Source organism: Haliotis asinina, chromosome 5 (assembly GCF_037392515.1).
Source record: "Haliotis asinina isolate JCU_RB_2024 chromosome 5, JCU_Hal_asi_v2, whole genome shotgun sequence".
NCBI classification, from domain to species: domain Eukaryota; kingdom Metazoa; phylum Mollusca; class Gastropoda; order Lepetellida; family Haliotidae; genus Haliotis; species Haliotis asinina.
The window spans coordinates 60,779,798-60,806,923 of NC_090284.1; the positions used below are offsets into that span (position 1 = coordinate 60,779,798).

General features: G+C 39.4%; 2 protein-coding genes across 4 annotated transcripts; one reads left to right on the forward strand and one right to left on the reverse strand.

Annotated features, from left to right (window-relative positions):
* The first annotated feature begins 1,236 nt into the window (after nt 1–1,236).
* LOC137283710 (uncharacterized) lies at nt 1,237–10,512 on the forward strand. 2 transcript variants are annotated; one of them, XM_067815373.1, is made up of 10 exons: nt 1,237–1,464; nt 3,054–3,176; nt 3,864–4,109; nt 4,914–5,111; nt 5,564–5,701; nt 6,325–6,363; nt 6,827–6,871; nt 7,289–7,384; nt 8,415–8,490; nt 9,389–10,512. In XM_067815373.1, the coding sequence occupies exons 1-10, from the start codon at nt 1,404–1,406 to the stop codon at nt 9,738–9,740; spliced, it is 1,374 nt and encodes a 457-aa protein (XP_067671474.1). In that variant the 5' UTR covers nt 1,237–1,403; the 3' UTR covers nt 9,741–10,512. The 2 variants fall into 2 exon arrangements, with proteins under 2 accessions (XP_067671474.1, XP_067671472.1); XM_067815371.1 differs by having other exon boundaries at nt 1,318–1,464; nt 6,319–6,363.
* Nucleotides 10,513–12,061: 1,549 nt separating this feature from the next.
* LOC137284965 (uncharacterized) lies at nt 12,062–27,123 on the reverse strand. Of its 2 annotated transcripts, XM_067817051.1 has the most exons (7): nt 26,964–27,087; nt 24,913–24,960; nt 23,907–23,982; nt 22,117–22,142; nt 21,467–21,493; nt 20,719–20,877; nt 12,062–15,803 (listed from the first exon to the last, which is right to left on the reverse strand). In XM_067817051.1, the coding sequence occupies exons 1-7, from the start codon at nt 27,069–27,071 to the stop codon at nt 15,798–15,800; spliced, it is 450 nt and encodes a 149-aa protein (XP_067673152.1). In that variant the 5' UTR covers nt 27,072–27,087; the 3' UTR covers nt 12,062–15,797. The 2 variants fall into 2 exon arrangements, with proteins under 2 accessions (XP_067673152.1, XP_067673151.1); XM_067817050.1 differs by lacking the exon at nt 12,062–15,803 and having other exon boundaries at nt 17,638–20,877; nt 26,964–27,123.
* Nucleotides 27,124–27,126: the final 3 nt, after the last annotated feature.

The window sequence follows — 27,126 nt, forward strand, 5'->3', positions numbered from 1 at the left end:
TTGTATGAAAGTGTTTTCTTGTGATATATGGTTGGTGTAAGGCACGAAGGTGTTTACTTGTGATATATGGTTGTATGGTTGTTGTAAGGTATGAAAGTGTTTACTTGTGATATATGGTTGTATGGTTGTTGTAAGGTATGAAAGTGTTTTCTTGTGATATATGGTTGGTGTAAGATATGAAAGTGTTTACTTGTGATATATGGTTGCATGGCTGTTGTAAGGTATGAAAGTGTTTACTTGTGATATATGGTTGGTGTAAGGCACGAAGGTGTTTACTTGTGATATATGGTTGTTGTAAGATATGAAAGTGTTTACTTGTGATATATAGTTGTATGGTTGTTGTAAGGTATAAAAGTGTTTACTTGTGATATATGGATGTTGTAAGGTGTGAAAGTGTTCACTTCGATGTATAGTTCTTGTGCATCATGAATGTGAGCTGCGTGGTTTTATTTCAGTGTGATATGTAAAAGTGTATGCTGCTTTATGTTTAGACAATGTATGAATATGTATAATATGATGTGTTGCTGGTGTGATATTATAAATGTGAATCATATGTTGTTTTGCCGGTGTGATGTATGAATGTGTATAATATGTTGTGTTGTCGGTGTGATGTATAAATGTGTATCATACGATGTGTTGCGGGTGTGATATATAAATGTGTATCATATGATGCCTTGCCGGTGTGATATATCAATGTGTATCATATGATGCCTTGCCGGTGTGATATATCAATGTGTATCATATGATGCCTTGCCGGTGTGATGTATAAATGTGTATCATACGATGTGTTGTCGGTGTGATATATCAATGTGTATCATATGATGCCTTGCCGGTGTGATATATCAATGTGTATCATATGATGCCTTGCCGGTGTGATATATCAATGTGTATCATATGATGCCTTGCCGGTGTGATATATCAATGTGTATCATATGATGCCTTGCCGGTGTGATGTATAAATGTGTATCATACGATGTGTTGTCGGTGTGATATATCAATGTGTATCATATGATGCCTTGCCGGTGTGATATATCAATGTGTATCGACAGGAATTCGGATAGGTCGCAAAAGATTTCCGTTGTTTCTGTTGTAGTTTGGCAGCACGATGTTAATTAGGGAACAAAACGGCACAAGGACACATAGGCTATCGGGAGTCGAGAGCATACTGGATTCGTCAACACAAATGTAAAGGACAATGTAGCTCAGCAATCACAAGCTCAACAGCGGAGCAACGGGGTCAGCTGATGAGGAAAAGATGCGGAGGATGTGTTGATGGGGTAGGAAGAGGAGGAGGGCGTTGGGGGAGTTTTGACTATGACACATGGTCATAATAAGTTAGAGAGATCGGAAACACTGATGGTCTCAGCAGCTGGGGATAGAGAGACTGTCACTAGTGTCTAGCCATGGCGGGTTTGGATGGTGTCATATGGGCTTTTGTATTTTTCGGATTTTTCCAAGCAGAGGGTGAGTGCTATGCTGACATTTTCCTCTAACACAGTATGTGTACAGATACCTACATGTTGTGTTTACTTTAAGAAAACTCACTGTAATTTCCCAGTGTTGTGCACCAAGCCGAGTAAACTGTGATATGACATAAAGTGAAGTACACTTACAGCATCAAAGGAGCCTCTGCTTAAGAAGTCCTTGATTAGGCCATTAACCAGTCGGGAGCACCGGTCACAAACACATGCACAGGCTACTTATCCACGTAAAATATCTCGGGAATGTTTGGTTCACGTCAACACCAAGGATTTCTTCACTGATCAGTAACATTCGGAAATGTACAAAAAGGTTCACTGTGAAAACATCCGTGAAGATCCGGGTAAGAGGTGATCCTCAGTAACCCATGCTTGTCGAGGGAGGCGACTAACGGATCGGATGGTGAGGCTTGCTGAGTTGGCTGACACATGTCACCGTAACCCATTGCGTAGGTTGATGTTCGTGTTATTGACCATTTGATTTACGTTCCAGACTCGATTATAGTTGGAATATTGCTGAGTGCTGCGTAAAACTAAAATCACTCACTCACTCGCTCACTTTGATTCGGTTTGAGAAACATGGCATTTGAAACGAAACCCGATATGCATATATAAAATATGTTTATTTGCTCTGCTCAAAATGTACGCCAGAAACATGTAATTTAGTTTGTGACGCCAGTATTTTCGCTTTATCTGAGGGCAGCATGTTTTTGGGTGTAAGAGTCGCAGTACATCGGATGTGGGTACTCAGAGGAAATGGCTGCTCGACTTTGCAGGCAGATCACAGTGTCATCTATCACCATATTATGTTGACTGTGTGTACAGTACAGTTAGTCGTCAGATGACCATAGAGGCAGACATAAGAGGCACTTTATTAGAATGAAAAAAGTGATAGAATCATTTTGTTGGTATTTATTTACATCAACTCTGTTGACTTTAACAGTTGGAAATCGTTGTTTGTAAAGTAATTATATGCCTTTTTATAATTCACTTCAAAATTACGTATACATTCCTTTTCAATACCTGACAGATGTGTATACATATCCAAGCAAGAATCCTAGCTGCATTTCTTACGGCAAGAGTTAATATTAAAAGGAGAGGTATACACATTTCAGTCAATCTTGTTCCATCATAATGGAAGGGGGATCTGGTGGAATAATGGGAGGGGGATCTGGTGGAATAATGGGAGGGGGATCTGGTGGAATAATGGAAGACATATATTAACCTGACACGAACACAACCGTCAATAATAAAGATTGACTGATCGCTTATGTAAGACAGACGACCAACAATTACAAATTGTCGGATTCTTGAGAAACACAAGAGAACAAGAAACACATGTAAAGATTTCATTAATTCATTCATTTTCATTAAAGAAAAAACCCGACTTCCATATTCACATACCATCAGCATATCTTTTTCAATAATTAATAAATCAGTGTTGAATATTCAGGTCAAAATCCTCACTCACCAATCACCCCCCCCCCCCCACACACACACACACACACACCCCACACACACCGTCCCCACATCACCACTCACTCTTGTTTCACTCACTCTTGTTTTGACTTTCAGCCCAGTATACAAAGTATACGTGTCATTGCAAGACTCAGTGTCCTGCTGTGCCGAACGACCGCCCATCAGCAGTGTGTCAGGAAGGATGCGCGCGTGGTTACTACGGAATGCATTGTCAGAACCGTGAGTAGGAAAAGGGTTTTGTCCATATTGTAATGCTTTCGGTAATATCCAATATATGTAGCTCTGACGCATGTTTGTGTCCCATTGCTATCTGCTTCGTCACCCAAATGTTTAGCCATACAAACCCTGTAACGCGTAGTTGCTGTGTCACGGCGCCGTGACATTCGCTGGTGCTGTCGTCAGCAACCATGCTGTCGCTGTCATCACCAATCACGCTGTTGATATACGTACAGTCACAGTCATGACCGATCTTACCGAATACCAAACATGATTAATACATGCCCTTTTGGTTGTCATCGCCCTATTACACACCTATCAGTCCTCTCAGCTACACTCACCACACCGCATGGTGTGATCTTCCCCACCTTCACTATTACCCACAACACGCACACAGTAAATGCTACAAAGGTGACTGCCAGCATCTCCATCAACACAGTCACCTTCGGTGTTACCACCACTTCGATAGTTTAAAATAAAGCAAGTACCATTTGGATGACAAAGCCTTGCTTGCAAAAAAAAACCCCAAAACAAGAAGTTGTCATTCATAAAGGCGTGTGCTTTATTCTCACCAACTTCCAGAATACCGATCAACCAATTTCATGAATAGTTACTACCACAAACATATCATCCACCCTCTAATACCCACGCGGACTTCCCAAATATACAACATACTCAATTTTTTTTCAGGAAATGTTGCTCTAGAAAGAAAAGCTTGGCAGATTAGTACGTATACAGATTTCTTGAGTCGTTTCGGTAAACTGGGTAAGACTATACCCAATACACCAGAGAGGGCCGTCGACGGAAACGCCAATACGTTCTACTCGCGACGTTCGTGTACACACACGGGCTTGAACGAGACAGCTCCATACTGGACAGTAGATCTTGGTCAGTCCTATGATGTGTACAGAATGGTCATATACCAGAGGAGCACACGTGAGTGGAATAGCATTCAAGTAAACATGCTTTTGAACAAAAGAAATTAATCGTCTTGGATTGGAATGAATAAATACTTATTTAAAGGAAAATGGGTAAGTGAATGAGTGAGTATGGTTTTACACCGCTTTTAGCAATATTTCAGCAATATCACGGCGGGGGACACCAGAAATAAGCTTCACACATTGTACCTATTTGGGGAATCGAACTTTAGTCTTCAGCGTGACGGGACAACGCTTTTACCACTAGGCTACCCCACTGTCCTGGGAAGAAAAGGAGACCGCCACGATTGAAATAACGCTCTAAAACATGAGTACCTTCTCATTCCTTCTTGTGCGAAGATTCAAACTGAGGTGTATTTTTTCACAGTAGCATTAAAAAGCTCTTCCACTATATCGCCAAGGTATATGTTCTGATGAATCTCCATTACACCCTGGATGCATCTACGGCTTGTTTCCAGGTGACTACGCTGTGACATCACAACTCACTTTCACTTTTTAAATTTTCACTTTTCAAACCTTTGCAGCTGCGACTGCTATCTATGTTGACACCGGCAAGCTCGGTTGTGACGGCGGCTTAGCTGATTGGCTACTGTGAGAATGGGGAGTCAGCAAAGGGAGGTAATAGAATAGAATTATGCATGTGTATGCATCCAGGGTATAGTGGAGACTAATCGGGACGTACACCCTGGAGATATCGTGGATGCATTTAAGCTCCACTTCATTATGTTGCAATCACTTAAGTTTTTCACATAGGAAACTGTAAAGAATGTTTTTTGATAATAAACAATTGTTTGTTTTGAAGTAACCGAACGCTTGACTGGTTTCGAGGTGAAGGTTGATGGCAGACGGTGCTATCGATGGGAAAGCGAAGAGGCTCCACCCATTCGTATACCCCTCAACTGCTTGCAACCAATGAGAGGTCAAAACGTCACAATAGACCTGCCAAAGAGGGAAGACAGCGCCTTACAGATTCTCACGTTATGTGAAGTTCTAGTGCTCGGTATGTTGAGTTGTAATATCAACCTTGTTTTGATGACGTACGCCAGTGTGACGGGACAATACTTCGCTGGTTAGGAAGAAGACTTGCCTTCAATTGGGAGATACATTTTCGTATTTAATATTTTTAAAGTGGCTATGTTTGGTCAAATGAGCTGTGGCTTCCAAATCTTAGAGTCCCCTTAAGATGAAACATAAGAATGCACACAATTCTTTACCTTCCTGACCAAACACAAAGTGAATGCAACTTCAAAATCATTGCATGAAACCTAACAAAGGTCACATCCTGAATATTCGGGTTATGACTGTTCTTCAGTGCCCCACGTTTGACCCCAGTGAAGATCCGATTTAGAATTGGTCTTGACAAACAAGTGACAGGCTCGTAGTCTCGGTGTACCAGTTTCATCGCTTAAGCGTTACACAACAAACAAAGTTGTTGTCACTTGTCTGTTCCAGTGTGCAATGACTACTGGTTTGGTGCTCAGTGCGAGGAGACCTGCCGCTGTCGAGACCCGATGGAAATATGCAACAAGGTCACGGGTCACTGTAACAGCGGATGCGCTAGCGGTTATGTCGGTGACGACTGTCAACAAGGTACTTATAAGTACATGCACATAGGTGTAAATAGCTGTTATACATGAAGTTCCATGTGATGTTTAGAAAGTTAGAAATTCATTAAAATTATTACAAATATCCAATTTTGGAATGTTCATTTCGTCTGCCGAATGACAAAAATCAACGCAAACAATGTTTCCTAGAACAAACAAACAATGTAAGTGTGCCCATAATAACTGGTTATAAGCTAATTATATGCACCAGTATAAACATCACACTTTTTACAATGGCATGTGTGTTTCTTATTAATACGATAATCAGTACACTGGAAACTCTAACCAGTGTTGTAGCTCACCAGTGGAAATGTAAATGTAGCTGTGGCTTTTACCAGTGGAATAGTGAGTGTGGCTGCAGTTCTAACCGGTGTAATAGTAAGTGTATTTGTAGCTCTACCCGGTGGAACAGTAAGTGTAGCTGTGGCTTTAACCGACGGAATAGTAAAAACAGTTGTAGCTATAACCGGTGGAGCAGTAAGTGCAGCTGTGTCTCTAAGCGGTGGAATAGTAAGTACAGTTGTAGCTCTAACCATCCCCGTGTATATAAGACCATGCACGACATGGTATTAGGGTTTGTCGTACATAATACACCAGTTTCAGTTTCAGGAACTAACGAGGGCTCATCGATAGGTCCAGGTCCAGGTGGTGAGTACATGTTTGTTTGTTATGGTCCATTCATTAATCAGGGGTCTGATATGTTTCGACATACATATACATATTACAATTGTACCTCCTACCAATGGATACCCGTGAAGGTCCCGGGGTAGATTAGGCCTTCAGCAACCCATGCTTGCCATAAAAGGCGACTATGCTTGTCGTAAGAGGCGACTAACGGGGTCGGGTGGTCAACCTCGCTGGCTTGGTTGACACATCTCATCGGTTTCCAATTGCGCAGATCGATGCTCATGATGTTGGTCACTGGATTGTCTGGTCCAGACTCGATTATTTACAGACCGCCGCCGAACAGGTGGGATATCGCGGAGTGGAATAGTAAGTGTACTTGCAAATGTACAACTAGGTTTGATTGTAAATTCGATCACAGTGATATTAGGTTTCGTATTGTTAATTGCGAATTTGCAGGTAGTACAACGGACAGCAATATTTTCAGTTTCAGTGACCAACCAAGGCTCATCGATAAGTGCAGGTCCAGGAAGTGAGTACATGTTTGTTTGTGATGGGCCCCTCGCTAGTCAGTTGATATATTGGAATACATCGGCCTTAAACGTTTTAACATAAACATTCACAGTCATGACTAATACGTTAGAAATCTTAAAACCAATAAGGTGTGTGTACTACATCTGAAAACACAGTTTCACTAATTATCACGGAAAATATCATTATGAGATATGGTTGAATATTTACAATGTCTATTATTTTGGCATTAAAGGTATAGTTTCATGAAGTCACTGAGGTAACAATACTTTACTTGTTTATTGCCAGTACTCTCTTTGTCTTCCTAAAGTAGTCACATTACTACAGAACATCAAAGAAGTCGGGATTATTGTTTGCAGATTGTGTGCAATAGGTCATGGGTTGAATATGATACAATACTAGTAGATTATGTTTGCAGGAACTACTCAGGCCACGTCTATAGAGCTAATGAGTGTTAGTCCAAACCCTGGATCCACCAGCGATGATGGAGATATAACGAATCAACCGACAGGCGGTGAGTGCACTAATAACGTTGTAACATCAATGCTGGAGATTACCACGTGGATTGAAAGTGAGTGTGAATGGTTTTACGCCGTTTTCAGCAATATTCCAGCAATATCAGTGCAGGGAAGAAGTTGTAGCGCTAACACCACCAATGGGTACATTGGACCCATATGTGGAATCGAACCCTGGTCTTTGGCATAGCGGACGAATACTTTAACGTCTAGGCTATCCCACCGCCGGACTTGGATTGAAAGAGCATATCCGAAACTGACCGAGAAAATATTGTGCAACGCTGGATTTACAGTTCTCGTTACCTGTTAAGTGATACGACTCTGTTGTAATAGCCTTAATCAGCAGTAATGAATTGATGACCAGGTATTCTGTATTATCGAGACTTTCCCCATACGAAACAATTGTTACGAACGTTTCATATGTATAATTGTGATTCGAAGCTCTATAATTAAATGCTTTTAACCAATATCCAAGTGAGCCGTGACCCCTGACAGTCATTACGATGTCCTCAACAGACCGGAAGCTCCTGAACACAAATACGTCACAATGCCATATGTCTTGCGGTTCCGCAAGACATATGGCGGCGGTTTGTAAATATTCGAGTCTGACCAACTCAGTCAGACCGACTCATGCACATACAAGTCCTGGATGATACTGATTTTCATACTATCACTGAAACGTGGCTTCAATCTGTGAGTGAGTGAGTTTAGTTTTAAGTCGCGTTCAGCAATATTCCAGCTATATGGCGGCGGTCTGTAAATAATCGAGTCTGGACCAGACAATCCAGTGATCAACAACATGGGCATCGATCTGCGGTATTTGGGAACCGATGACATGTGTCAACCAAGTCAGCGAGCCTGACCACCCGATCCCGTTAGTCGCCTCATACGACAAGCTGAGTCCCCTTTTATGGCAAGCATGGGTTGCTGAAGGCCTATTGTACCCCGGGACCTCCACGGGTCTGGATCCAGCAAGCATGACTACAAGCGAGACTACAGTCATCAACGTGTATTTTTATTGTTTTCCAGGACAAATAACAGCGATAACCTTTGCAGTTATCGTCGCACTGGTAGCCGCCGTTTCATCTCTCCTGTACTTTCGGAGGTAATTTATAATTAAATTGAGGGGGATTTCCTCCTACTAGACTTACAGTGAGATCATTTATAAACTGATTTCTAAATGCAAAAACACCATTTACAATTGTTTGAAATTACATGAATTAAGCCAAGGCGTGGTAGTGAGTTTCCGAAACTTAGATGGTCAGTTCCGTTACTAGTATGATACCGAGGCTACTGATGGAGGCGATACTCGACTCTGAAATGCCTCTTTCCCATGACGTTACCAAATGTCTTCGTAACGTCATCACAAAACACGTCCCTTTGCGAAAACAGATTATTTCTGTGTTCATTTTATGGACTCACGTTGTTTCATTTACATAACACAGCAAAATAACTTAATTTCCGTTTTATGGAAACCTGATGGATACTGGATAATGTAGGTTCCCGCTAGGTTTGCAGTGAAGCTTGAACACATCTGCTTACTGTACTCTGCAAGAAAGTCAAGACATGGAATGCAATATCGTATGTGAGTGAGCTTGGTTTTACGCCACACTCAGCAATATTCCAGATACATGTCGGCTGTCTGTATAAAATCGCGTTTGGTCAAGACCATCCTGTGATCAACAGCATGAACATCTCTCTGCGCACAGGGGAACCTGTGACATGTGTCAACACAGTTAGCGACCCTGACCACCCGATACTGTTAGTTGCCTCGCCTTTCACTATAGGCATAGTTTCTGAAGATCGGTTCTAGCCCGGATGTTCCCAGGTCGGCCTATTTTTCTCAATCCATCAATGGGCGCTGGTTAGGATCGGTTTTCATGACAAATTTCGACAAATGAAACCTATATCGCTGGGTTAGTGAGACTGGTTAACCTCTGGCATTGACATTTCACATTAAGATGCTTCCCCAACAATTACATGCTTCCTCGTCTCTGTTACAGATGGAGGGAATCCAAGAGAACCGAGACCCCTGACAGTCATTACGATGACCTCAACAGACCGGAAGCTCCTGAACACAAATACGTCACAATGTCAGATGTCATGCGGAATAGCAGCACTAAGTCGGGGGTCAATGCCAAAACTGATAAGGAAGCGAAATGCAGAGACAGTGAGAATCATCAGTATGACTATGTGATTAACAGCGAGGCCATTCCAGAAGAAAATGGGTATTTGGTTCCTATTGCAGAGACCAGGGCGTCAAGTGTCAATCATTATGACTATGTGATCGACAGCAAGGCGTTTCCAGAAGACCAGGGGTATTTGGAGATCAAACCCCCAAGCGTAAAGAAATAGGAACAGGGAAGTTATTCTCGAAACGTTCGAAAATCTTAAACCAATTTTTAACACATTGGCTACGATCAAAATTAAGAATTCTTAGGGCTACGAACGCTTCGTGAATACGGGCTCAGGAGGAGACTGCGGCAGACCTTTTCCGCAACGTTGTCACAACGGATTTTCCGCTGACATAATACTAGTGTGTGTGAGTGAGAGAGTGTCTGTATGAATTGTGGTTTACGCCGTCTTTAGCAATACCCATGCACTATCACAGTGGTTGACACCCCACATGGGATTTACTAGTTGTACCCAGGTCTGGGGATCGAACCCGGAGCTTTGGCGTGACGTTCATCTATCCCATCGTCTCCATGAACACTGGAGGTCTAAATGTGCAATCACTGTGGGCTGGTTGGTTTAATGCCGCCCTAGATCACGTGGTGTCGGGTTAAAGCCACAGAAAAGCAGGCTTTAGAGCCTTGGTCAAACTGACGGTCACGGGCATTGTGCTGAAATCCAGGACTCGAAAGGGTGATTCCAGGTTTCGACCCCGCGATCAGTATTGCGAAAGCCAAGGGCTGCAACTCTGCACAAGCTACGCCATGGCGGAGTACTTGGACTTTCAAGATGCGTGGTTATTTTCAGCTTTGAATAGCGATCTAGGGAGATCGTGAAGTTTACTTCATTTGATCAAAATAGCTATACAAATGCTTGGTGTACATGAAGCTGTGTATCATAACTGACCTGCTTGGGCTAGACAGTTTTGTTTCTGTGAATGAAGTTATCAAGCTGCTATGTTATCGTGTTTAATGACAAAGATTTTCGTACAACAAATTACTATAGCGATAAGCGTGGGTATCATGGAATACCATTGTCATGCTGGTATGGTTTGTTGTTTAACCCCGCAAATGTATCAGCTGTATGGCGGAGGTCTGTACATAATTGTGTCTGGACAAGACAATCCAGTGATCAAAGGCATGGGTATCGATCTACGCAGGAAGCATACGAAAACCTGTCAGCTATGACAGCCAGTCTGGCCACCCAATCCCGTTATTCGCCTTTCATGAAAACCGTGAATTGCTGAAGACCAATTCTAACCCTGATTTTCACAGGTACACTGTGAAGATGACGATTACGCAATTACTTCAGATGTGGTCAATTCATGAATCATCTTTGCGTGTATTTGTGACTGACGCCAACGGCATAGCAGGATACGCTCACCTTGTTTGAAAACACAAAGTTTTAAAGTTTGTTCATAAACACATGCTTGTGATACCGCTGGGGTGGTACTATGGATCTTTAAGATAGCATTGTCGCTTTTATTTCTTTGAACAGTGGGTCAGATATGTAGCTGTCATTGGTATTGTGGCACAAGATACAGCACGTCAAGAACCAATATTCTGGCTGGCTATTCTCGAAACGTTCGTAGCCCTTCGAACTTCCTAAGCCCATTCTTAACACATAGACTACGATCAAAGTTAAGGTTTCTTAGGTCTACGAACGTTTCGAGAATAAGGGCCCAGGGCATCGTTTCACAAAACCCTCGTAAGCCTAAGGTCTCGTAACTTTTCTCATAGCCTTTGCACCTCCTGTTACAGTATGCCAGGTACAAATGCTACGAGAAAACTTACGAGACCTTAGGCTTACGAGAGTTTCGTGAAACGGGCCCCTGGATCATAACCGAGTATAATTATGTGAGCAATCGTGAAAAATCCGAATTCATCTTGACTTAATCTTACGGACGTATCTTACAACACATACTTCATCAATGGAGCCGATCGTGGTTTGTTTGCTTGCAGTATCTGTGTAGGTCAATTCTCATATTGCCAACCACTGGTGAAAACTCGATTATTTACAGACTGCTGCCATGTAACTTGACTACTGCCGGGTACGGAGCAAAGAACAAGCATTCCGTAATAGCGAGACTACATCACGGCGAACTGTAGCCATGCAGTTAACAATGACTGGTGTATTGATCAAACTAGGTCTAAAGCTGCTTGGGTACGATGGGGCAGTCGGCCAAACTAACAGTGAACGAGTTAGTGAGTGAGTTGAAGTTTATAGTCACAGCCATATCGTGACTTTACACAAATATCAGACCCTGATTCATTTAGCTTCCTGGTAAAATTATGTGCCGGTCCAAACGATTAAAACTGACGAATCCCACCACGGTGCAAAGAGATTCAGAAGACTTTCGAGCGAGTCCTACTATTATCAAGGCGGGCAACTCTTAAGCGCATTCGGCGACTTGGAAAAAAGTGATATTAGCACCTCTCAACTAATCTAACAGGAGACACACGATTAAGTTGGAACTGTCATTATTAAAACAACTACATCGCATAATTAAAATATAGTGTTTATTTCAATAAATAAATAAAAAGTATGAAGCACCAAATGTTTTTGCAGGCCACAAGAACCAGCATTAATATTTATAAATCTTTCCGCAAAGTCGACCACAGTAGTCTTAATACTAAGTTCTTTTATGTCATGACAGGGTTGTACATCTGTACCTTTGATGCACTGTATGTACAATCTATATTCCGAAAGGAATTATTGAAAGACGAACCAATGAATTACGGGTAATCTGAGTAGTGAAAAACTGATGTCGACGACTAACGCGTCGTACAGTCATCAATGTGACGTTTTAGCTTATTCATCTTCATTGTCAAAACGAAACTCAAAATACCGGGTACATTCCATATCACATCGCTCTGATGACGTGATGATAAAAATGTCACCTAATAAACGATGGATGGTGACTTATCCTTTTATAAATGACATTCTCTCTCTCTCTTTTCTAGAAAAAAAATTGAGTATAATTATATCGTTTTCAGTTTACAGTAACAGTTTCATCAATGAGATAGTCGAAGAATGCGATTTCTGAGGTTTGTACGAAATACGAAACATGTCGTAAAGCGCACGTAAAATTTTAAAATCATTACGTTTCCGAGTGTAAAAGGTGTCAAGTAAACAAGCCTGTAAATATCTTGTGTACATCAGTACAAATGAACGGATGGTATGGCCGTGGACAGTAATGTTGGGAATTGGTTAAATTTCTCAGAAGTTATCATTGGTTCATTACAATCGATCGATTAACGAACATAGATCTAATTGGTTCGCGTCAATTATCAAATTTCCCTGTTTTGGCTGCTACGCTACGTGCACACACACACACACACACACACACACACACACACACACACACACACACACACACACACACACACACAAGCACAATCAAAATATAAAAAAAGAAAGGAAAAATATGTACTTCTTTTGGTCTTTTTGCCAATTCCACAAATTGCTTTTGAAAGTTTCACATCTTTCAAGTATTACTATTATGCTAGAAACATAAGTTTCCCGAAGTCTTGAAATTAAATTCAATCATGACTTGGAAGACCTAGTAACCTCATGGGATGAAAATTTGATGACAGTCAAAACCAACTTTGTGAAAAATATTACTGCAAACAGGTGTTCCAAAATTGTGTGGGTTCAATTATGAAAAAACATGATCAGTTCCTGGGTCGTCTAGTTACAGCGACCAATCGCGATGATTTCAATTAATCAGACCACAACTCGCGGACATCGGTTTGGACAGATTGTTAATGATGTGCAGACCAGGGCCTGAACAAAGTCCGAGGGGAACGCAGGAGAAACAAACATGTATCCTCACAGACAAACCAATTATGACATTTAGGATGTGAACCCATGACCTGTGTGATGGCAACCAGTGAGTGATTGAGTATAGTTTTATGCCACTCTAAGCAATTTCCAGCTATAAGGCGGCCGTCTGTAAATTATCCAATCTGGACCAGACAACTCAGTGATCAAGAGCAAACAGCAAAGAAATCCCTATTGAGCTTCCATCAATGACTAACATCACTTGGTACATTACTTACTGACGTGTGAAAATGGTGACACAACTACCATGTAATAATGCCTGCTAATGCCCTCCACCCATAAAACAATAACACAATGTATGAAAATGCTTCTCTGCTGTTTCCATCCGTCAGTGATATATTTTGCTGGTTCATGGGGGATTTCTTATACCACCTGTCATGGCAAATTATTTACTGTAACAACATGTTATTGACACAATGTCTTATGATAAATGCCGAAGTGGCTGGATGTCTAAAGCAATGTAGTCACTTACGACTCAACACTCTTGAACCTGAATTATCATTCTGACACACACTGCTGGCTGTGGGTTTCACAAAAAGTGGTAAGTAACAGACATCTCTCTCTTCAGGTTATCTCTGGTACAAATCTAACACTCCTGGTAATAACTGAAACAGTGTTCAAAGAGGTCACAAACCCACCATGATTATAGAAGGGGACACTACAGACAATCTGCACTGAATCTCCTAGGTTCCTAAGTATAGATGTTTAATGAACTTTACCATCATTATATCCCATCCAGTACCTGATACTGGATGACCTGCGTTTCCTAATACCTCTGGTGATTGCATATGTACAATGATAAATACACCACCACTCAATATGAAATGCAAAACATAAACTAAATGAGTATTTACAGATAAATGGATTATTGGTTATGATAGGCTAGGTCATATAGAAAATGCTAGATATATCTAATTTCTTCATTGACTATAATATATTTCATAGCATCACATGCTTTTAATAATAGGACCTTAGGAATGAACAATGATTATCACAGACATCAATACCAATTCACGTAAGGTCAGAACACTTCATGCTTGATCATATAATCCAACTGTTACAGGTTAAATGTCTGTGGGGCATAGAACACTGACAGATATACCAAGATGAGTCACTTCAACCTATGTAATGGTAAACGTATAGTCAAGCCTTACATCTACGTATTACTTCAAGCTGTTTTCTAGTGTACTGTTTCATTTTCAGAGACACAAGACAAGCTTCTGTGTCCCTCTCGAAGCTACTTCCTGACCCTATATTTGAACTACCAACCAAAGGCTTGCTGTACATTGTTTATGACATATGATAGAAGTCATATCTTCAACTACCAGTGTCAAACTACCAACCAAAGGCTTGCTTTACATTGTTTATGACATATGATAGAAGTCATGTCTACAACCACCAACCTCAAACTACCAATCAAAGACTTGCTTTACATTGTTTATGACATATGATATAAGTCATGTCTACAACCACCAACCTCAAACTACCAATCAAAGACTTGCTTTACATTGTTTATGACATATGATATAAGTCATGTCTACAACTACCAACCTCAAACTACCAATCAAAGACTTGCTTTACATTGTTTATGACATATGATATAAGTCATGTCTACAACCACCAACCTCAAACTACCAATCAAAGACTTGCTTTACATTGTTTATGACATATGATATAAGTCATGTCTACAACCACCAACCTCAAACTACCAATCAAAGACTTGCTTGACGTAGTTCATGATTCATGATATGTCATGTGTTCAACTACCAGTGTCAAACTGCCGATCAAAGGCTTGCTTTACATTGTCCATAATTGGTGATATAAGTCATATCTTCAACTACCAATGTCAAACTATCAACCAAAGACTTGCTTCACATTGTCCATGATTGGTGATATAAGTCATATCTTCAACTACCAATGTCAAACTATCAACCAAAGACTTGCTTTACATTGTCCATGATTGGTGACAGAAGTCATATCTTCAACTACCGGTGTCAAACTATCAACCAAAGACTTGCTTTACATTGTCCATGATTGGTGATAGAAGTCATATCTTCAACTACCGGTGTCAAACTATCAACCAAAGACTTGCTTTACATTGTCCATGATTGGTGATAGAAGTCATATCTTCAACTACCGGTGTCAAACTATCAACCAAAGACTTGCTTTACATTGTTTATGACACATGATATAAGTCATGTGTTGAAGGTTGCTATACATGTATATAATAACCTGACACTGCTGATAACGAAATACTGCTTCATATTGCTATATCATTTGTCTTGCACAGCAAATCTCCTCTCCTCCACAGTCAGGTAGAGGGCGACTTCACATGCTGTGGCAAGGCAATGTAAGTGATGCAAGTCCAAGACTTCAGGCTCCACAGTCATGCTGGGATCATGTCTGAAACAAGAAAACAACCATCAGCCCTTTCTTGGTTGAAATTTGTTTACATTACTTGAACTCACAGTTAATGGAACTATATGGCTTACTTCAGAAGCATTATTGAATGGAGTACTTTTAAATTTACAAAAGTCAATGAAAAATAAAATTAAACTTGTTTCAAGTGTTGAGAGAATGTTTTGGAAAAGAGAAAGCGTACCTCTACCAGGGCAGAACATATAGCATTCAAAAAGCAGTCAGAGCATTCCAGGTTGTATTACAACAAGCAGCAAAAAAACACAGCATTCCAGAGAATGGAGCATATCATCGGCTAGTCTTCCCACCAAAATTACAGGTCCCATCAGCCATGTGGCAGACAACCCAGATCGTGTATTACGTGTGATCACTGGTACTTTTTGCCTCACCCGTGCAGACTGAAGTGCTTTTCTGACATCTTCTCTATCCTCACTCTACTGAAAACCAATTCATGAATAGGTACATACTAGTAACCCATTACATTGCAATGGTTTATGTACCTGCTTTTGACCCGTGAAGTTCCATGCTTGCCATAAAAGGCGACTCAGCTTGTCGTAAGAGGCGACTAACGGGATCGGGTGGTCAGGCTCGCTGACTTGGTTGACACATGTCATCAGTTCCCAATTGCGCAGATCGATGCTCATGTTGTTGATCACTGGATTGTCTGGTCCAGACTTGATTATTTACAGACCGCTGCCAGATAGCTGGAATATTGCTGAGTGCGGCATAAAACTAAAATCACTCACTCACTCACCTGCTTTCAGTCTAAAAGATAGTATTATATGAGCAATCATAAGTGGAAATAAAGCAAAAGTGGGTAGACTCCAACAAGCAGCACTAAACCAGAGTACTCTCAAAAGTAGCAATAGAAATTTTACAATATATCGGAGCAGAAGTGTATACAAGTCATCATATTTAACATCTCATGGCAATGCTCTTCGCTACATAAGATACCCATATGAGGTAATGATCTACAAACTGAATGTACACCGTCATGACACCTAGGCTACTTAACAGGTGATGCAAGTTTGAAACTCTACTGCTACATAATAGCCTTACTGTATTTGTAATGACTAATTATCTTGGAAAATAATGGCGAATATTAAGTGGTTGTTATTAAAAATGCTGCACTCAGCATTATTTCAGCTTTATGGCAGTGTCCATATATCATGCAGTCTGGACCACACAATTATGATTAAGATGATAAGCATAGATCTACACAACTAGAGTGCAATGAAATGTGTCAACCAAGTTACAACAAGCATGGGTTGCTGAAGACCAATTCTAACCCACATCTGGGATTTTTGGCAACAGGATCTAATATTTAGCATGCAATAGTCACTCAAACCTTTACAAACATAGATGAAGCCTGGAAACTCAGGACATGTCGTCTGTGTATTGAAATAACTCCTCTGCATACAAATTTCATAACTTGAAAAACGACTATGCCACTGTCAGAGATAAAGAACCACCAAATGTCTAACTGTGTTGTTGTATCCTTAGTCAACTCTGTGTCAACTGATAGGGCTTCACATTGTAAACACAGTATAATTTTACAACAAGACATTGGCAGACCGGTGTTTATAATTGGCTGAATTTCATGATCAATCATTGGCTTATTGAAACGACTGATCATTGATTAATGATGGATCATAAAATGTTAGTCCAGGCGATGGGATACGAGACTATTATCTGTCACATGCAGTTGCGAGAGCATGAGGGAGTTCCTTGTTGTGTTCTTATATAACAGATATCAACTTGCGTGACCCAAGATGGATACAAATGACGTGATATATGCATGAAATAAGTGAAATTCACATTGAAAACAGTGTAAATATTTACTACATTATACAGATATCTAGATCATGCTTGATCAAATCATCCAACTGTTAAAGAATAAAATGTCTGCCAGGCATAGAACATGATCGATCACAAATATTATGATCAATTCCTTGATAACTATTTTCTACCAATCAATAATCGATCAAATCGATTAATCGGAACACCATGAAGGAAAATGCTTCACATTCACTTGGCATAACAGTACATTATCAGTTTATTAAAAAATAGTTTAATTTATGTTGTAATGAAATAATTACATAAATGTAATACATGGATGGACAGTTAGTTACTGATTGTTACTGCCAAAGTTTTAGCACTATATAGACTTTTATACAGGGCCAAGACTGAGGCAGTGGCCTGAAAACTAGTTTCGTTACAAGTCATACTGCAACAAAACACAGCAAACATCACCATAAATCAAGCATTACTATGCACATTCGTACATGCATTGCATCACAAGAGTGAGTAGAATATATGTATATATATATAAAGTGTATATATTCAGCAACATCAAGCAATATGACAGTGGGGACAGAAAGATTAACCATGTCAATAGTGTAATGGACATGCAAACTAACCATTTTGTAAGTATGAAATTATATATAAATACATTCATCAAAAGTAGAATAAATAATGTGAAATTTCAAACGAGTAAAGGAGTAAGTCCTTCAAGTTACACTGATGTACATGGTTGATTAAATGATGTTGCACTTGACTCTATTAAAGCAGTATTCTATCAGGGACATCAGATATAAGCTGTATACATCCTGGTATTACACATGAAGAAAGAAACCCAGACACTGATAGTGACATGTAAAGCACTCATCCACTGTACCACCCAACAGTAACAGACGGATGTGAATGTATGTGATCATACAGACGACATTAACAACACCAGGGAATATTCGGTGATTCTCCTCAAAATGGTTCCATTTGCCACATAGGCAAAATATACTATTGAAACTTAATAATAGTAAAATAGTAATAGTAAAACTTTGTTTGTAACAAACAGATTACGTAATGAACTGATTTCTGGTCCAGTTCACTTGCTCGATATTTTTGTGTTGAAATGAGTACCACTGTGATATAACAAACTAAAATCAGAGGTCTCGTTGAGTTCTAACCATACTTTACTGTAAATGGTAGGAATGACAAGTCTTTATGGATCATCAGCTTCTTTAATGTACACTAGCAATGTTTTTGCATGAATACTTATACCATATCTATACGAAAATGTCTGTACAATTAAGAAGTAGATCAACCATAAAGACTTGTCATGATCAAAACATAATTATACAGGCCAATGACAAAGACAAGATGCAAGAGATGTACAACAGACAAACCCAGTGTCAAGGTTTGTCTGTCCTACACACATACTGAGTAAGAAACAGATGATAGACAGATTGAAGTAGACATGGATCAGTCCAATGAAAAGGAAAGGTCATTATTTGTATAATTTAATGTGGGTCAATCGCATATGCTATCTTTGGCTATCTAGGTACAATTTGGATTTAAAACGTTAAATAATTGCTCTTGGAGCATTCAAGTCCTTGCCTGCACATCACAAAATCATTATCAGCCCTGGATGTTCTTATTCGCCTACATCTTTATTTGCCTACATTCTTAAAACAACATGTCATGGTCTGTTGACCACAGATACACAATGATAAAACAAGCGGCACCACTATGATCTGAAACTGGACTTACCTACTTGTAAGAAGAAAAAGAGATATACAGAAGTACAAAATGACTTTATTGATATTAAATTCCCCAGAATGATTGAGATATATACATTTAATGCCAAATAGGTGTACACAGTCTGTAAATTTGAAATATTTCAAACACAAGATTCCTCAGAATACTTAAACAGTTAATATTTACCTACACAAGATTGAAATTACAGAATCACCATTATGCACATTTTGTAAACAGGCTCGAGATGATTGTATGGCATCTACTGTTTGAGTATAGTTTTGTAAAAGGAGTGTGGACCGAATGGTCCTCATGGCTTGGGACATTGGGTGAAGGACAAACTGAATTAACATTAGAAAATATAATATTTGGTTTTTAGGGGGAAAATAACAACCCTCTAAACATTACCTGCCTAATAGTGAAGAGGAGCATTTACACTATGACCAGAAAATAAGTTACACTAACCTTTCACCAGATCAAAAATGAGATAAAAAAAATACTAAAAATCAGGTACATTTATTGCCTTTGTACAAGGTCACCAAGCTAACATGTATCGCTTGGAAATAAAAATTAAAAAAACAAACTTGCTTATACTTTGACATTGTAGGCCTTTTATAAAAATAATCACTACTAAAAGAAGAACCTTCTTTCACTAACGCTTTTTAAATAAATAAACAACAGTCAATCAGAATCACTATAGCACTGGTCAGACGGTGTCATTATAAGAGTAGGGGTGCATTTTTTCATCCTAATTAGTCAGCTTTGTTTTTGTTGGTGATTGGAGACATAGGCAAATAGAGATGTAGGTGACTAGAGACTAAACTGTCATATCAGTGTATTTGAGCATCTGAGCTGTTCTATTGGGGTATGCAAGAAATCATGTATAAATACTTCCGTTTTCAAGAAATATCAATATTATGAAGACAGTTTACCCTCTAACTTTTGATTTGAAATTAGTTACTTTGATTTCAGAAAACTCACAAAGTATATGTATGCATAAAAATAATCTTAAATATTTTTCACATATTTAAAAAGGTATGCTTTGGGGATAGTTATATGAAAGGGAAAGCCCCTACATACCTGTGCACCTTCTTGTTTCACATACAGATTTCTGTGCCCCAGTATTTGACATATTAACCCAGTTAAACAGGTCTCGGGACTGAGATGAATATAGATCTGAGTATATCAATGTCCCAATTTGTATTGGAAACTTAGTCTTCTGAAAGTAATGTAAATAAACTAGTCCAGAACTGTCCATGCAAGTGTGAAGAGAGAGTTAGAAAGCATCCAACACCATTGGCAATGCAGCAGGAGTGCTGTGATAGACATCAAGAGATTTGTTGGAAGTGACGTTGGATATGGTTACCCAAGTATAGGCACGTGTTGTCCCGTTTATAACTGGTTTAGCTGTGGATATTCCAGACATATTTTCAGGCTCAGGTCGGAACACGTAGATGTCTGTCGTAATGGTCTGTATGAGGATGACCACGCCCACCAATACAATGTACCAGTACTTCTCTACACCCTGAAACATAAAGTATATCTACCTGTTGACACCAAGTTATTACATACATGGTTAATATTAAGGACTAAGGTGTTGTACAAAAGAACCTTAGTGCTATGACCGTCATCACTGGATGTTAAGGTATGGCAGTTAACACCACCAAGGTATGAAGATCATTTTGCAGAAAAACATGCTGTAAGCCCTAAGAACATACTTCGATCCATTTTGTCAACAGAGATTGCCTTGATCCATCTATCTGTGCACACTAAGGCACCTAGGGAAGTCAGATATTATTTGTACTGATTCTCACTATTTGTATGCACAGGATCTGTCCTGTAGAACCTGACTGACTCGACTGACTTTCAACAAAAGTTTAATGAGTGAGTATGTTTTTACACTGCTTTTAGCAATATTACAGCGTTATCAGGGTGGGGACACCAGAAATGGACTTCACACTTGTACCCAAGTCTTTGGCATGACAACCCAATGCCTTAACCACAGGGCAAACCCACCGCCCGACATAAGCTTAGAAACTCAGAAGTTGTTCCTCAGTTAACAGGCATAATCTAAAATTCTAAAACACAAAAAAATGAAAACAAAAAATGCTCACTAAGTCTCCACTTCGGTACCACCAATTCTGAAATGGAAGTAAGAACTCAAACACATATCGATTACATCCATTAACCCATAATACACCTGCTAAAAGTGTGTATTCTAGATGACAATATCATAGCAAAATGTACATTTTTCATTCTATGTGGCAAACTTTTGAATGCATCTGTCATCTTGTAAATGGTTGTTACGGTTACTAAACATATGCTACAGTTCTGATCCAATGTCACATACCCAAAACACATCCTTGTATGTATTATGACACTCAAACTATTGAGTTTAAATATGATACAAATATGACATGAAAATTATAAATACAAACATAAAGTATCTTTTCATATCTTTTTCAGAAAGTCAGTGATACTTTCTGGATGGATGGAGAAGACAAAAGTTGAAAATATACCCTAACTTGATGCCACATCCACTGTTGTTTTGTACCTTGCATACAAGAGATCTGGCTAAATATTACACATCTTGTCTTTAACTGACTTGGACATGGTTTAGTTTAAGGTTGGTGGTAAAATCAGTATTTTCTTAATAACAATGCAAAAAGTCTTTAACTGACTTGGACATGGTTTATTTTAAGGTTGGTGGTAAAATCAGTATTTTCTTAATAACAATGCAAAAAGGGTTATGATACAAACTTACCACTACAACTCCAACAAAACTGCTGACTGGAAAAACAGAAACAAGTGATTAGCTTTAAGTCCTGGTTAGTTCATCAGTGAGTAATACAAACATATGTACAACAGACCGACTCAATCAGACCGACTCATGCACATACAAGTCCTGGATGATACTGATTTTCATACCATCACTGAAACGTGGCTTCAATCAGTGAGTGAGTGAGTTTAGTTTTACGCCTCACTCAGAAATACTGCAGCTATATGGCGGCGTTATGTAAATAATCGAGTCTGCACCAGACAATCCAGTGATCAACAACAGGAGCATCGATCTGCACTATTGGGAACCGATGACATGTGTCAACCAAGTCAGCTAGTCTGACCACCTGATCCCGTTAGTCGCCTCTTACGACAAGCATAGTCGCCTTTTATGGCAAGCATGGGTTGCTGAATGCCTATTCTACCCCGGGACCTTCACGGGTGGACTTCAGTCATGAGTACATAGTATTAACTTTACATCTGGCACTGATCTTCAGCAAAATATGTTCATTTTTGTTGCAACACATGAATTATGGGATCAGGGGATGAGGCTGGCTGACTTGGTTGAACCATGTCAACCTTAGTCAGTCCTGATTCTATGTTAGCCTGTCACCATATAGTATAACACGATATAGCTGTAACATTGCTGGGTGCTTTCTTGCTCACCTACCAGACAACCATGGGTCATGTGCACGGTTTTACATGGACTTCATTATTAAATGTAAATAAAGGGCTGCGAAAACAGAATATTGTTTTGCCAGAGTCCTTTTTCTGGCCGACCACTTGTTTCATGCTGACTGTATTTATGGGAATTTTGGGATTCAAGATACACCTATGCAACAAATATAACATGTCAAATGGTTGAAACAAATCCACAGGAATGAAATGTCATATATAACCCTCCATGCACTTGTTCCTCACTCACTCACTCATCATCACTCTCTCTCCCACTCTCATTCACTCACTTACAGGACCCCACGAGATATATTGAGGGAAAAAAATAAGGGATCACATGAACGGACAAGTGTTCCTTTATTTTCTCCAGTGTTTCTTCACAAGCTGTGTGTTGCATACGTTAAGAAATTTGGAAACAAATAAGGAAACACTTAGGAGATAAACATCATGTGTTGGCCAATTTCTGGGTGTTATTGAGTATTTGAAGCACGGGAATGCATTTGGAACCGACAGCATCAGCCGGAGGTTTCAAATGAAATATTCCTGTGCTTCAAATACTCAATAACACCCGGAAATTGGCCAACACATGATGTTTATCGACATTGTAAACACAAAAGAAAACCAAAGGGTTTTATTGTCTGCACTCGTTTACATCGAGAACGAGTACAGCAGTGAAGTGTCATCAGCTGGCCGTTTCAGCTGGTTCCCATGGTAGCATCTGGAGTTGCTCATTTGTGACGTCATTCTAACTTAACGTCACAATATGATTTGAATGACGTCCCCACTGTTGATGACGCAACAAAACAATTGTTTGCGGTGTTTCTACGTGTCAGTACGCAGTAAATAGTCTTGCAGTTTCCGGGAATCTAATACCATTTGATCATGTTTTTCAACCAATCAGATTACAGAACACAGTGACTTTTAGTTTACAATTGTCCTTTCATGTGAGCCCTTATTGTTTTCCTCTGTATATATCATTAACGACACACAGCGTCTGTCAGTGACATGACCAATTATGAAACATGTAGTAAAACACGATATTAACAGTACTTACACTTCTATTTAACATATTTATTTCAGCCCCATTACTATATTACTTACTGACAATATTGCAGGCCAAAAGATAGTAGGACTTGTTGGTTGTGTTTGCTTGTACAAGGCACAGGATAAAAGCAATCTGTTGGGGAAAGATACACAGTTAAAACATAGAGCATTATATATATATATAAATATACATGATTCTGTAATACTGAGGGGACTCTCCTATCCTTAAACCGATCTTGTTATCTTAGAACACATCTATTAACAGTAAGTTGTGATAACCATAAAAATGTATGAGTAAGTGAGTGAGTTTAGTTTTACGCCGCACTCAGCAATATTCCAGCTATATGGTGGGGGTCTGTAAATAATCGGGTATGGACAAGACAATCCAGTGATCAACAACATCAGCATCGATCTGGGAACCAATGACATAAGTCAACCAAGTCAGCAAGCCTGACCACCCGATCCCTTTAGTCTCCTCTTATGACAAGCATAGTCGCCTTTTAAGGCAAGCATGGGTTACTGAAGGCCTTTTCTACCCTGGACCTTCACAGGTCTACAAATATATGAAATTGCATGACTTTCCTACTTAACATGCTATAAGCCCCTTTAAGCATTATTGCTCAAGACAAATAACCTTCAAAGGTCTGGGTTTTTTACTCTACCTACTCTGATGCTGCCATTCTGACACAACAGTCCATGAAATTCCCAAACTTGAATTACAAATTTCCAAACTGATGTTATGTTGAAAATAACCATTGTCACTAACCATTTTGAGAAACAAGGATCATTTTCCCTCAGTTGCCTGGTAAAGGCACTTGAAATCATGCATAAACCTCAGAAGTTCATTTGAAAGGAATTTTTCCAATAGTTAAATATCATTTGTTATGACAATAAATGTGCAAAAAACATTTTGAATAAATCTTTTCAAATGCAAAATACAGTTTGCAAGACGATATATGCAGTTTCCCTCACACTGTGCTTGTGACATAGATACACATATACCACATACTGATATGCAGAAAATACTAAATGTCCTATCTCCTCTTAGGACATGAAGGCTTACCGCAACCATGATCAGCACAATAACATTGAACATTCGGACCACAAACACCTGCAATGAAGAGCGACACATTCTAATGTATTCTGAATATACACTCAAAACGTAAATGAATCATCAACCTTGTTCAACATTGAACACAGAACATTTGAATTTGTAGTATTTTGTACATCTTACCATAAAGTGAGTCAGTATGGTTTCTTGTCACTTTTAGAAATATCATGGAGGGGGACACCAGAAATGGACTTCACATATTATAGAACAAATATCAGATTGGTTGAAATCAAAATCACAAATTACCTTAACCAAAAAGGTGAGGTGAGGTGAGGTGAGGTGAGGTGAGGTGAGGTGAGGTGAGGTGAGGTCTATAGTCCGTTTGTAACTCACAAACTAATAAGCATAACATACTCAATGAAATGCTGATCATAATCAAAACATCATACCGACTCTGTGAGGTTTTTGCAGAATTTTTGTCCTAATAATTAAAAAGTTGTCTCACAAACTGTCATAAAAATATTGACACAGGTCACTGTTTATTGTGAGGGAGGAGTGCAGAGAAAGGCACACCCAAGTGATCAAGAAGCATGAGCACAAGTGCCAAGAAAGTTATATATTCATTAACCTATGCTGTGCTTTCTCCATGCTTTCTTGCACATCTGGCTGTTCCTGATTATGATCAGCATTTCATTGTGTATGTTATGCTTATTAGTTTTTCAGCAAGACTGCAATTGATTGGACCGCTTTTAAGCCAAATGGACTAAAAATGGTCAAGATGATTGCACATACATAAAGAAGAGGATGTGTGTGTCTGCTTTTAAAGGTCAAGGAATGCTGGCTTTATGGTGCAAGCCAACCGAAGTACCATCCTATCTATAACACCCCCTATCCTACCCACCCACAAATAGTATACCAGCTATGGGGAGACCATTTATTGCTTTACACCCTTAATGCCAAGTCATAGACAAAGTACTTTCATTTGATATCCAGAACAAAGCTTCAGATTTCTACACCTCATGTAGGTGCTTTGAATTGGCATTGACAATGTACACTCAATTTCCTATTGATTCACTGATGCAGATCTAGAGTAGCAGGGGCAAGTATTACTGTTTGCAGACAAACAAGCCATGGCATAACCTCACATATAGCCCTGTATAGAATTTGGGACAAGTCAGCTGTAAAAAATGTATGGATAAAAATATTCCAAGGTACTTGTACTGTATAATTCCAATATACCAAACATGTCAGTCCAGTATAACTATTAGCAACAGCTGGAATTATGGATCAATGTTTTATGATGGATTCCATCTGTAGGGTTTAGAAATGACAGCAATATGGCAACAGGTGTATGGGTGCTTTCCTAGTGTGGCAATCATTTGATAAATGTGACTTTTCAACATGATTTGTTGCGTAAGAGAAAACCAAACGGATTAATTGTCCATAAACATGAGATTATGTTTCCAAGAAATGCAAATGAACGTTGTGGAATATAAGATAACTAATTTTTGCTTTCATTCAGATATCTTTCACCAGAGACTATACAATAGATCTAATACATGTTCTCTGCTTTCACATAGATGCATTGAGACAGTCTTCAAATGTGATCCTTTTATGTGAACATATGCATAATCTGTCTAGTTTGGGGGAACAGATACTGACAGGCAGTCGCACGTGCACACATACACACACCAGAGACCATATCGGTATATGGTCTCTGCACACACACACACACACACTTCATGATGCCATACTATACCATATTATCACAGACCATTAACAGACCACAATGAAAATCTTCATTATTATAGCAGAAAGACATGAAAAACTGAAAGCAAAACTGCTTGTTTGAATATAATCCCCCAAACCACATCATTAAATAAGTACCGAATACTTTTGAAAAGAAATAATGAAATCTCAATATTAGTTGAAGCGCCTGACAATCCTTAAAGCGCTGAAGGCGCGTGATAGAGGAATGGACACTGGTCATGTGTATCATGCATGACGTATGGCCACAGCATACTGTGACAGTTAAAGTACTCAGTTAGAGCGAACGTACTTACAATGGTTGGTGAAATGTCATAGTATATCGCTGAGCTGTCTGTAGTAGTTGGGGAACTAGTCGGCGTTGAAGGTGGACGAACTGGAGCTGTACTGCTTGGGTCTGCCATCTTGATGTCATATGACCACTGCCACGACTGACTTCTGTTACACTTATGTTGATTG

Coding starts and splice junctions, on each gene's coding strand:
- LOC137283710 (XM_067815371.1), top strand. CDS start 1,404: ATGGCGGGTTTGGATGGTGTCATATGGGCTTTTGTATTTTTCGGATTT. Junction 5,702..6,318: donor CGGTGACGACTGTCAACAAG/GTACTTATAAGT, acceptor CACCAGTTTCAG/TTTCAGGAACTAACGAGGGC. Junction 8,491..9,388: donor TCTCTCCTGTACTTTCGGAG/GTAATTTATAAT, acceptor TCTCTGTTACAG/ATGGAGGGAATCCAAGAGAA.
- LOC137284965 (XM_067817050.1), bottom strand. CDS start 27,071: ATGGCAGACCCAAGCAGTACAGCTCCAGTTCGTCCACCTTCAACGCCG. Junction 24,961..26,963: donor ATGACATTTCACCAACCATT/GTAAGTACGTTC, acceptor TCTTCATTGCAG/GTGTTTGTGGTCCGAATGTT. Junction 20,878..21,466: donor GGTACCGAAGTGGAGACTTA/GTGAGCATTTTT, acceptor TTTATGTTTCAG/GGTGTAGAGAAGTACTGGTA.